We start from the raw sequence: 11,296 nt of genomic DNA, 5'->3' as shown, positions 1-11,296 counted from the left end.
GCCTGGGGGAAAGGAATTAAAAAAAAAAAAAAAAAAAAAAAAAAAAGAACAGTGTTTCCTTCATTCCTATTCCCAAGCCTAGAGGAGTGCCTGGCACAGACAAGGTACTCAATAAATATTGGTTGATTGAATTAATGGCCAGACGCTTCCTTATCTTTGCTGGCTCAGCCCGGACCTCAGTCCTCTATTCCCATGAATCAACTTACGGGAGTGTCCACCTGTCTGGATGCACAATTCCTAAAAGCAGCCCACCATGAACGGACAATTTACCCTCCCTTCCTTTCGTTGATACCACAAATGAGGCTGCGAAGAACACTCTTGTTCATATTGTTGCCCACTGTATCTGTCAGGCTCAATTCCTCACAGTGGAACACTGAAGCCAAGACTTTGGGCGCATTTGATCATTTTGAGACGGAGTCTCACTCTCTCACCCAAGCTGGAGTGCAGTGGCGTGATCTCGGCTCACTGCAACCTCCGCCTCCTGGGCTCAAGTGATTCTGCCACCTCAGCCTCCCAAGTAGCTGGGATTACAGGCGTGCACCACCACACCCGGCTCATTTTTGTATTTTTAGTAGAGATGGGGTTTCACCATGCTGGTTAGGGTGGCTCGAACTCCTGACCTCAGGTGATCTGCCGCCTAGGCCTCCCAAAGTGTTGTGATCACAGGTATGAGCCACCGCGCCAGTCCTGTGCATTTTAAATAATGATTGCTAATAGGTATTTTCCATCCTAAAAGTTGCAGCGATTTTTGGCTTCCACTAATGATGCATGAGAGTTCCCCTGCCTACTGCTCCCCCAAACTGGGTTTCCTCCACCTTCTAATATTTGCCAACCTGACAGGGGGAAATGGTATCATGGGATAATTCACATTTCTCCAGTAAAAAGTGAGGTACAGTGTCTTTTCAGGCATATTGCTTTTTGCTAAGGTTTTACATCTTACCTTCTTGGAGACATTTACTGTGGACGCCAACTACAAGCCCTTTGTCACCCCTCTACGGGGTCAGACAGAGCTGCGACTGGGGCACAGTATCTCTGAAATGCCGTGAGTACAGGATGGATTTAATTCTTCTCAACTTGTACTATTTTATCAGCCCTTTTTCCTCCCTCAAATGCAGACCGGGGTGGGGGGGACAGGAGGGCCTCTCCTTAAGTGTTAAACATTTCTAAGGAACCACCTACATTCTTCTAGTGATAGTAAAAGGATACCTGATCTTATTTCCTTCATTGCAGACCTCATGAGTCAAAAACCTGAGGTTTTAAGAAAACATCTAGAAATCAAACTTAAAAGCTGTGCAAGGTCTAGTGGTGACTATAATTTGGCCCAGTTCACAAAACCCACCTACAAGTTCAGGCTGGGCACGGTGGCTCACATCTGTAATCCCACTACTTTGGGAGGCTGAGGTGGGAGGATAGATTGAGCCCAGCAGTTTGAGACCAGTCTGGGCAACACAGGGAGACCCCGTCTCTACAAAAAATTTCTTAAAAATTAGCTAGGCATGGTGGTGTGCGCCTGTAGTGCCAGCTACTCAGGAGGTTGAGATGGGAGGATCACCTGAGCCCAGGAAGTCAAGGCTGCAGTGAGCCATGATTGCACCACTACACTCCAGCTTGGGGTGACAGAGCGAGACCCTGTCTCAAAAACAAAAACAAAAAACCCTGCTGATTTGAGTGTCTGAGTGGAGCACTCCACCCTCCACGGAAGCAGGATGTGCTCCCAACAGAAAGAAAGAATAAAGAGAGGGAGAGAGGAGAGCAAGAGAGATGGCGTATCTGTAAGAAAAGTCAGTATATTTATGGTTTGCTTTATAAAAGTTACTATAATACAATGGTACATAGTATTGAATTCACAAAAATATGAACAAATATTTACAGCAAGACACACTCACAACGGAAACACTTCTCTTCAAAACAAGTTACATATGGATGATGGAGTCTATACACAGAAACATCCCTAAAACTTATTGGTTCTCTTCTTTGCAGGGTGAGGGAGAGAAAACAAAAAATAGCAGAAACCCCCAACTCTTGAAAAGCAGAGATTTGTTCAATGAAAAATGAGGGAGTTGAAAGAAGGATGACTCGACACATACCTTGATTATTGCAAACCACTCTGGGGCTGGGGCAGGGGGTCCTGGGAGAGGCAGGTCTAGTCCCCTTAGTGAAGGCCAGCCGAGGTTTACACTGGGCACGATGGCTGGGGGCAAGGTGAGGCCAGGGGGAGGGGCGAGGCAAGGGTCCCTTCCCTGGTATTCTCGCATCGCCCCACTTCTTTTATGGAAGGGGACAGAATGGAGACAGCCCCTTGGGGGCTGTATATGTAACTTGAATCAGCCATCTCTACAAGCTACGCATTTCCTCATGTGAAAAATAAATTATTTCCTCAGTTGCACAATTAGGCAGAAAACCGCAAACGGAAGAGAAGTTCGCCGCTGTGCCCAGGTACCCCATCTGTGTCTTAATGCCACCAATTTCCTTGATCTTGAAACCGGCGGGCACAGTCTCAAATAGAGAGGGCCTGGGGGAAAGGAATTAAAAAAAAAAAAAAACACACACAACAAAACCACCAACGACAAAAAAGAGAAAAATAACAATTCTTTGTACAGAATTTACATGATAACAAGCTTGACACAAGCTGAGATACCAGAGGCTCCGGCCGCCCGCCCGCGTCTGCAGGGTGGGAGCAGCTCCCACATGGAGCGCGCTCGTCTTGATGAGGACTCCGGGTCACAACAGTCACTTTCCAGAAATTATTTACATGCCTTCTCTGCTTTCTGGGGTACGGGGGGACTTGCTTTTGTCTTTTTTTTTTTTTTTGGAAGTACAAAGAAATGAGCAAAAAATGTCTTCCCGCATGTTTCTACAAGAAACAATGTTCCCAAGAGAAAGTCCTTTGCGGCAGCCTCTATGTACAGAAGTTGGTTCTGAACTTCAAAAACCTTTTTCCCCTTCGTTTTGATTTTATACACGCACAAGAAAAAAAAATGCATAGGAATAAACTGAAGAGGATAGGAAGGGGGTCAAAAGGGAAAAAAAAAAACTGTCAAAGACTTAGATCTGAGTTTTAAAATCTTTTCCAAGATTTTTCCTTTCTCTAGGAGAAGGAATCTGCTCCCTCCGAAAATAAATATCCTCTGGCCTTCTTGGGGGGAGGGGCTGCCGGCAGGGGGACATGGGGTGTGGGTCGGGGGTGACTGGGTGAAGCTTATAAGCCAAAAAATGCCACACGCAGACGGTCTGACAACCCGTAATGGCGGGACGGGGGACCCGCCCGCCCTTGGGAGCCCCCTCCCACCCAGGGTGAAGGCAAGGGCAGAAGAGAGTGGCCGCCCGCCTTCTCAGCGCCCCTCACCTGCACTGGGGCCTCCGAGAGGCTCCCTCGTTGCTGGCATCCGAATGAGAAAGTAAACATTGAACCCAAGGTTTAGGGGGTGCTGGGGTGTGAGGTGGCAGGGAGAGCCGGGTGGAGACCCCTGCCAGGGACGAGCTTAGCTCCACCAGGGTCGCCGGGTCAGCGGTGCCCCAGGCCTCTGGGGAAGGAATAGGCTGGGGCTCGGGTTGGGAAAGGTGTTGGGGTCTCCTCACTGTGCCCACGGGCAGTGAGGGGGACTTTCAGGGCTTAGTGTTCTGAGGTCAAGGCCGTGGGGCCCTCTGTCCTTCCCACAGCACCCGGCCCTGTGTCCAGGCCCGGGTGGCTTCCAGGACACGGGCCACGCACAGCCACACTGAGGCCTCTGCAGACCCCCCGCGGGGCCCCTCTGATTCCACCTTCACATTTCAACGGTTAAAATGTCTTTTCTCACGATGAGGAAAAAAAATAGAGGACAAAACAACATAGCAGCATTCACAGGAAGAGGCTGAGGGTGACGGTGGGAGGGAGAAGAGACAGAGAACAGAGAGAGGGGAGGAGAGACGGAGAGAGAGAAGCTGATGCTGGAGTAAAACAGAAATCCTGAAAGGGGCGTTTGTAAAAATGAGAGAGACGTGGGCTGAACAACAGAGAAGCCCTTTCCCGCGGAGGGGCCGGAGCCAGGGGCTCCAGGGGGTAGTGTGGGGCGCCAGGCCCTGAATGGCCGCTGGGTAGAGGACAGCACCTGAAATGGGGGCGGGCGGGGGGCCGGGCCCCGGGGCCGGGGGGCTCCATGCTCGGGAGTCCCAGGGCTGCGGCGACATCCTTCGAGTCTGGCACGGGAGCCTAGTTGAGGGTGCCCCGGCAGTTCTCGGAGCCGCAGAGGCAGGGGATCTTGACGTCCTCGATGGGGAACTTGTAGTCATAGGTGATCTCCTCGTTGACGTTGATGTGCTGCTTCGAGTAGATGACTATCTTCTTCTGCGACTCCACCGTGATCACCTTGGCATAGCAGTTGGGCTGCAGGCAAGGTTGGGGGAGAGTCAGCCCCAGGCCCCCTAGGGTCCCCCGCCACTGCAGACCCCTCAAACCCAACCAGGCCTGTGCTTAAGGCCTGACATTGCCATGAGATTCCCCAACCCACTGCTCTGCTCTGGACCTTCGCTCCCCCCGACCCCCAGGGATGACCCCTTGCCTCTGATATTAAATCATGACGATAAAAATTATTTCCCAGGCCTTTCATTTCCATTCATAGTGCAAGTGCTCCCAAATGTATGTCTATGTTTAGCTCACGTCTCACTTCTGAACTCTAGACAAAGGGTCAGCAAACCATAGCCCCTAGCTGCTTTTTTTTTTTTTTTTTTTTTTTGAGACGGAGTCTAGCTCTATCGCCCAGGCTGGAGTGCAGTGTCCGGATCTCGGCTCACTGCAAGCTCCGGCCTCCCGGGTTCACGCCATTCTCCTGCCTCAGCCTCCCGAGTAGCTGGGACTACAGGCCCCTGGCCACCTCGCCCGGCTAGTTTTTTGTATTTTTTAGTAGAGACGGGGTTTCACCGTGTTAGCCAGGATGGTCTCGATCACCTGACCTCGTGATCCGCCCATCTCGGCCTCCCAAAGTGCTGGGATTACAGGCTTGAGCCACCGCGCCCGGCCTGCTGCCTGTTTTTGTAAATAAAGTTTTACTCACACGTAGCCATATCCATTCTCCCATTCATTTGCATATAATTTGTGGCTGCTTTTGTTAAAATAGCCAAGTTCAGTAGTTGCCATAGAGAGCATCTGAGCCATCAAGCCAAAAATATTTATTATCTGGCCCTTCACAGAAAAGGTAAAGGGCTCCAAGCCCATAAATGCAACTACCTGCTGTCTGCTGGTGGCAGCCCCGGGACCGTCTTTGACTTAGAAAGCTCACACCTAAAGCATGATCTGCTCCTGCTCTGGGGAGCTGCTGCACCACGCACCCAGGCCCCAGAGCATCTGCCTCCCTGCCTTCTTCAGTCCAGATCTGGCCCCCACCAGGGCTGGTGAGTTCAGTCCCAGAAGGACCTCCTGGTTGTGTCTACTGATCTCCACTTCTGGGGTCACCAGCCACGCTCAGGCCCTTATTACTGCTCACCCACCTGCTACAGCCCCCTCAGCCACTCTCACCCCTGAAAAAACCCACTCCTGCCCCAGCAGCCAGGGAAATGCTTCCAAAGGGACAGCAGAACCTGTCGCCCAATAGTGCCAACCTTCCAGTGACCGTGGCTCTCAGAGAAACAGTTCCTCAGCTTGACCACCCACAGCCCAGCCCACCCCATCCTCTTACCCTACCCGATGCCCACTGCCTCCCTTGCTGTCTCCCAAACAGGTGTTCTTCCCACTGCCCCAGGGCCTTTGAACACACAGTTCCCCTTGCCCCAGCACCACTTCCCCTGGGCAATTCCCTCTCACCCCTCAGATCTCCTTGGATATTCACAGGAAAGTCCCTACCACCCAGGCAAGGATCAAGTCACAACAGAGAGAGCCAGCAGGCACTGAGGACCGACTTGGCCAGGACTCAAAGGGCCCACAGGCAGTGACCCATCTATGTGGCCCTCCTAACAACCTACAAGGAGTGACTGTTATTGTCCCTGTTTTACAGACAAGGAAACTAAGGCACAGAGACATCAAGCAACTCACTAAGCTGCGATGCCAAGACTCGAGCCCAAAGTCAGGGGCATCCAGCCCAGAACATGCCTCCCTCCTGCTCGGAGCTTCCTTCGCTCATCCTTCAGCACTCAAATCCCTGTTATCAGTGTCCCTCCCCTCTAGGCCTGCACCACCCGATACGGTCGTCACAAGCTAATTAAGTTTAAATTCATCACAATGAAATAAAATTTAAAACTCAGGTCCCCAGATGCACTGGGCACATTTCCAGTGCTCAACACCACACATGTGGCTAACCCACAGCACAGATGCATGTAGTGCACCTCACCCTCCCCCCTGCAGAAAGTGCTGGTGGACAGCTCGGCCCAAGCAGGGCTGAGCCCGACCAATGAAGGCAGGGAGAAAAGGCTAACGTTGGAGAAACAACTCCGTAATTACCAATGAACTGAACCAACCACTTATTTGAGTCCTCTACATGCCACAGAAGTCTCACTATGCCCATTTCACAGATGAGAAACTGAAGCTCAGAGGAGTAGAGCTCCTGGTAGACCTCACATGTCCTCCTCTCTCTATAACCTTTGACCAACCTGAGCTTGGAAAGGAGGCCAAGCTGATGGCACTGCCGTGCCGGGGCTTCCAGGCCCTCCTGGCACAGAAGCAGGGCCAGGGGCAGGGGCAGGGCCACCCCCGGCTGGGCACTCACGTTGCAGCTGTGGTTGATGAAGCGCGCGAAGTTGCCGCATTTGGTGGCGTCGATGATGGTGTCGTGGTCCACCCGGAACATGTAGCTGCTCCCGATGCCCTCGTCCTCATAACGCTTCTCCCGCATGTCTGCGATCACCTGACCACAAAAGGGTGTCAGTCTGGCTGGGCCAGCCCCATGCCCGGCCCCATGCCCACTCTGCCGGGCAGTGCCTACCTGACGGATATTCTGGCCCACGTACTCGATGACCATCTCGTCAGCCGCGATGGGCTCCATGGCGAACAAGCCCCAGTCGTGAATGTGGCTCTTGCAGAACTTGAGCTTTTTCTTCCGGAACTGCAGGAGGGAAGACAGGGAGAGGTGAGCCCCGGTCTCAGGTCCTGCTGCCACCCCGGGATCTGGGTGAAGCCCGGCCTCACCTTGAGCTGGTTGAACTTGAGCAGGTCGCTGTCACAGCTGCCAGTGAAGGAGGACAGCAGGCGACGCTGCTCCGAACGCCGCTCCGAGCCTGCCCGGGTGGAGGCATGGGGCTGTGCTGGGATGCTCATGCCCTGCAGAGGACGGTGTGCAGGGGCTCAGCAGGGCTGGTCGTGTCCTCGGCTGTCCCACCCTAAGCTCTGGATCTGTCATCCCCAGCATCCTGGGCTCCTTTCTCTGGGCTTATCCACACCTGCCTGTCCCTAATTGTCACTGCTTCCCTGCCTCCTCCATCCCATCAGTATCTGAGTGTGCTCACGCTCCTATCTTCACAACGAGACTCACCCTTGCCTGGCGCTGTCTTTTCCCCATTTCAGCCCAAAGCTTTGTCTACCCTGACCCCCCCCCGCTTGGCTCTCACCCAGACCCCTCCGACCCCCAAGCATTCGAAATTGGGGATCCTTCCGAAACCCTCGTGTCACGTCCTGCTCTTGGCCTCTGCCCCACCCATTAACCTTTGGAGCATCCCAGGCCTCTGCCCCATGTGCCCTCCCAGGTGAGGTCACCCTGTTGTGACCTTCAGTCACCACTTCTCTCCTGGCGATGCCCACACTTAGGTCGCCAGGCTGGAGATCCCCATTCTAAGTTTCCGCCATACCCACGTGCCCATCAAGACCTCTCTGCCTGGGTGTTTTCAGAATCCGCAGAACTCAAGTTGCCTCGTGGTGACAGCATATCAGCCTCCCCATCTCAGATCCAGTGTCCAGCTTCCCAGCACCCCCCACCCCAGCCACACCCTGGGCTGTCACCCCCCGCCCATCCCTGTCTCCTGTACCCAGGCCAGCCCCAGTCCTGTCCATCCCACTTCCTCATATTCTTCCACAGGCATCCACGTCTCCTCACATCCAGCACGTCCGCATGTCCAGTCTGGAAACTGCAGCAACCCGAACACAGTCTGCCCTCGGGACCTCTGCGCCAGCTCCATACCACCCCAGCTCCTCTCCAAACCTCCCTCTGCTGCCTGTCACCCCAGGAGACAGGTCACTTACTACCACAGTCCCCCCCACCCTAGTGGCCTGAGCTGTCTTTCGCACCACAAGTGGCCTCTCCTTTCCCCTCCTCACACCAAGGAGCCCCGCTGCCTCAGGGCCTTTGCACCGCTGCTGTCCTAGGGAGGCCTGCTGCGGTCAGTGAGCCCTTCTCTGGTTTTAACTTCTTATGAAAGTTGCTTTTTCACTTCTGTGGTCTCTTTGGCATCCGCATGGCGCCTTCCCGCACTTTGCTTGGGTCTGACCCTCTGACTCCCCTTTGACTTGGAAATCCCTAACCCCTCTCCTGTTTTCTCCATCACGTTTTCCCTGCCTGGCATTACGTGCTTCTTTGTTCATTTGATTATTTCCCACAAGTCCCCACTAAAATATAAACTCCAGCCGGGCACCGTGGCTCACGCCTATAATCCCAGAACTTTGGGAGGCTGAGGCAGGAGGATCACTTGAACCCAGGAGTTCCAGATCAGCCTGGGCTACACAGTCAGACCCCATCTCAATTTTTTTTAATTTAAAAATAAAAATAAATAAATAAATTCCATGAGGAAAAAGATTTGGTGGTGTTCACTGCTATAGACCCAGAACAGTGCCTGGTACGCAGCATGTACTCAACAGATAATTGCTAGATTAAAAAAGAATGAATGAGGCCAGGTAATGTGGCTCGTGCTTATAATCCCAGCAGTTTGGGAGACCAAGGCAGGCAGATTACTTGAGGTCAGGAGTTCAAGACCAACCTGCCCAATATGGCGAACTCCCATCTCTACTAAAAATACAAAAAATTTAGCCAGGCATGGTGACCGGCACCTGTAATCCCAGCTACTCGGGAGGCTGAGGCAGGAGAATCATTTGAACCCAGGAGGCAGAGGTTGCAGTGAGCTGAGATCGTGCCACTGCACTCCAGCCTGGGTGACAGAGCAAGGCTTTGTCTCAAAAAGAGCCCAGCAAAAAACAAACAAAAAATGAATGAACTTGTGGAAACAGAGCTCCGTCACATCCCTGATTAAACCCTTGGGAGGTGCTCCAGGGCCCATGGGACTAAGGCAGATTCCTTCCTTCTCCTAGGCCCTGCCCACCCGCCTCTCCCCTTCCACTTGCACACTGTGTGCCAGCTCCTCTGGCCTCACAACTCCTCCCTCTGCCCGGCACCCCTCCACGAGTGCCCTGGATCCCCATGGCCCAGCCGGCTGATGTGTCCAGGAGCCCTGGCAGTACCTGGGTGTCTGCAGGGGGCTCATCGGTGCTGGCACGGCTGCTGTTGAGGTATCTGAGCTTGTCCTTCTTGTCGATGGTGTAGAAGCCCTCACTGCGGGCACAGCCTGTCACGTGCTCACGAATGCCATCGTCCCGTTTCTTTTTCTTAGCTGAAGAGAGGCTGGTGGGTGGGTGTGGGTCAAGGGCCACATGGACATTCTCAGAGAGTCCCTCCTGGTCCCTTCATAGACTGGTCCCGCCCATCCTCAGACCACCCTCCGGGGACAGCGATGTCCAGTTCTACTGCCCACTCCCATGCCACCTCCACGTGGCTGCCCGCTGACCAACCTCGCTGACGGTCAATACCTAGTTGCATGGCTCTGGGTGTCTTTTTTTTTGAGACATGGTCTCCTGTTGCCCAGGCTCGAGTGCAGTGGTGCAATCTCAGCTTACTGCAGCTTCAGCCTCCTGAGCAGCTGGAACTACAGGCATGCACCACCACAGCCAGCTAATTTCTGGATTTTTTTGTAGTGATGGGGTTTTGCTACGTTTCCCAGGCCGGCCTCGACCTCCAGAGACCAAGTGATCCGTCCACCTTGGCCTCCCAAAGTGCTGGGTGTGTTAACCATTTTCTGCTGTTTCCCATCTGTGAATTGGGGTGACAGTGATGCCTCTGTAAGTGATGAAATATGCTTATGGTCCTTAGCAGAGTTTTGTGTTTTTTGAGACAGAGTCTCGCTCTGTCGCCCAGGCTGGAGTGCAATGGTGCGATCTTGGCTTACTGCAACCTATGCCTCCCGGGTTCAAGCAATTCTCCTGCCTCAGCCTCCAGAGTAGCTGGAATTAATAGGCATGTGCTACCACACCCGGCTAACTTTTGTATTTTTAGTAGAGATGGGGTTTCGCCACATTGGCCAGGCTGGTCTCAAACTTCCGGCCTCAAGTGATCCACTCGCCTCAGCCTCCCATAGTGCTGGGATTACAGCCGTGAGCCATGGTGCCCGGCATTGAGCAGAGCTCTTGACACAAACTGAGTGCTCACAAAGCAGTCTAATACAACAGGGATAACGAGCGGTCTAGCCTCATAGACCTATGCGAACAACCAAGCCTCATGAAAGCCTGGTGGTGAAAAGCCTGGACTCTAGAGCCAGGTTTGCCTGGGTTCAAATCTCAACTCTGCCACTTGTAGCTGTGTGACTTTGGACAGGTCACTGAACCTCTCTGAGCCTTAGTAAAATGGGAATCATACCCTTATCTCACCAGGCTACTGGGAGGTTATGAAGGGGACAAGGAAGCCCTCAGCCCTTGTGTGCTGTTAAGCTGCACAGTACTGCTGTTACATGTGGCCCCGAGACCTGCTAACTCTGGGGGTGACATGGGCCTGGCAGAGGAGTCCTTAAAACGTGCCAATGATGATTCACTCTGGAGCCTGGCATGGGAAGTGACGGTGGTGCGTGCTGTCACCTTCACAGGCACCGTGGGCTGCTACAGACTGGGAGGCGGGGCCTAGAGAGGTGAGTGGGGACTTCCTGCATCCCAGAAGGTGCAGAGCCCCACATGCTGGCAGGATATAGGGATGGTAGACCCAGAGCGTGTCGTTAAGCCAGTCCATGCCATTGTCCTGCTGCAGCAGTCGCTCGTAAGTGACACATAGGAAGCGGATGTCCTCCTCGTCGATGCCACCGTTCCAGATGTCATACAGGATGGTCATCTCCTCAAACTCCGAGCGGGGCCGGAAGAGGGGCTGGGGTGGCGAGAGTTCGGGCGAGCCCGCAGGTGGCACCAGGTCCTCATGGCGCTTCTTAGGTGGCCGGCGCCACGGCCCCCGACTCTTGGCCAACTCCATGTACTCCTCAGTGACCTCATCACGCCCACGGGGGCCTGGAGGGATGGCCTCGGAGGGCCACTGGTTGTCTAGCTCCTTAAAGGGCAGCTTGGTGGGCTCTACAGGTGGGGGAGGTGGGGGTG

At 53.6% G+C, this 11,296-nt stretch overlaps 1 protein-coding gene across 1 annotated transcript in view; it reads right to left on the bottom strand.

The window, feature by feature from the left end:
- Nucleotides 1–1,769: 1,769 nt before the first annotated feature.
- Nucleotides 1,770–11,296, bottom strand: part of SETD1B (SET domain containing 1B) — a 37,522-nt gene continuing 27,995 nt past the window's right edge. Inside the window, exons 14-19 of the mRNA XM_011964555.1 lie at nt 10,901–11,296; nt 9,350–9,516; nt 7,094–7,225; nt 6,891–7,010; nt 6,675–6,812; nt 1,770–4,363 (exon numbers count right to left, since the gene is read on the bottom strand). The exon at nt 10,901–11,296 is cut by the window's right edge and continues 5 nt beyond it. Coding sequence (XP_011819945.1) covers nt 4,190–4,363; nt 6,675–6,812; nt 6,891–7,010; nt 7,094–7,225; nt 9,350–9,516; nt 10,901–11,296 — 1,127 coding nt within the window. The 3' untranslated portion in view covers nt 1,770–4,189. The remainder of the gene's footprint in view (nt 4,364–6,674; nt 6,813–6,890; nt 7,011–7,093; nt 7,226–9,349; nt 9,517–10,900) is intronic.

Source organism: Mandrillus leucophaeus, unplaced genomic scaffold (genome assembly GCF_000951045.1).
Source record: "Mandrillus leucophaeus isolate KB7577 unplaced genomic scaffold, Mleu.le_1.0 Scaffold7, whole genome shotgun sequence".
Classification (NCBI taxonomy): domain Eukaryota; kingdom Metazoa; phylum Chordata; class Mammalia; order Primates; family Cercopithecidae; genus Mandrillus; species Mandrillus leucophaeus.
Note: the sequence above shows the minus strand (reverse complement) of the source record. Positions and strands in the feature narration are given on the sequence as shown.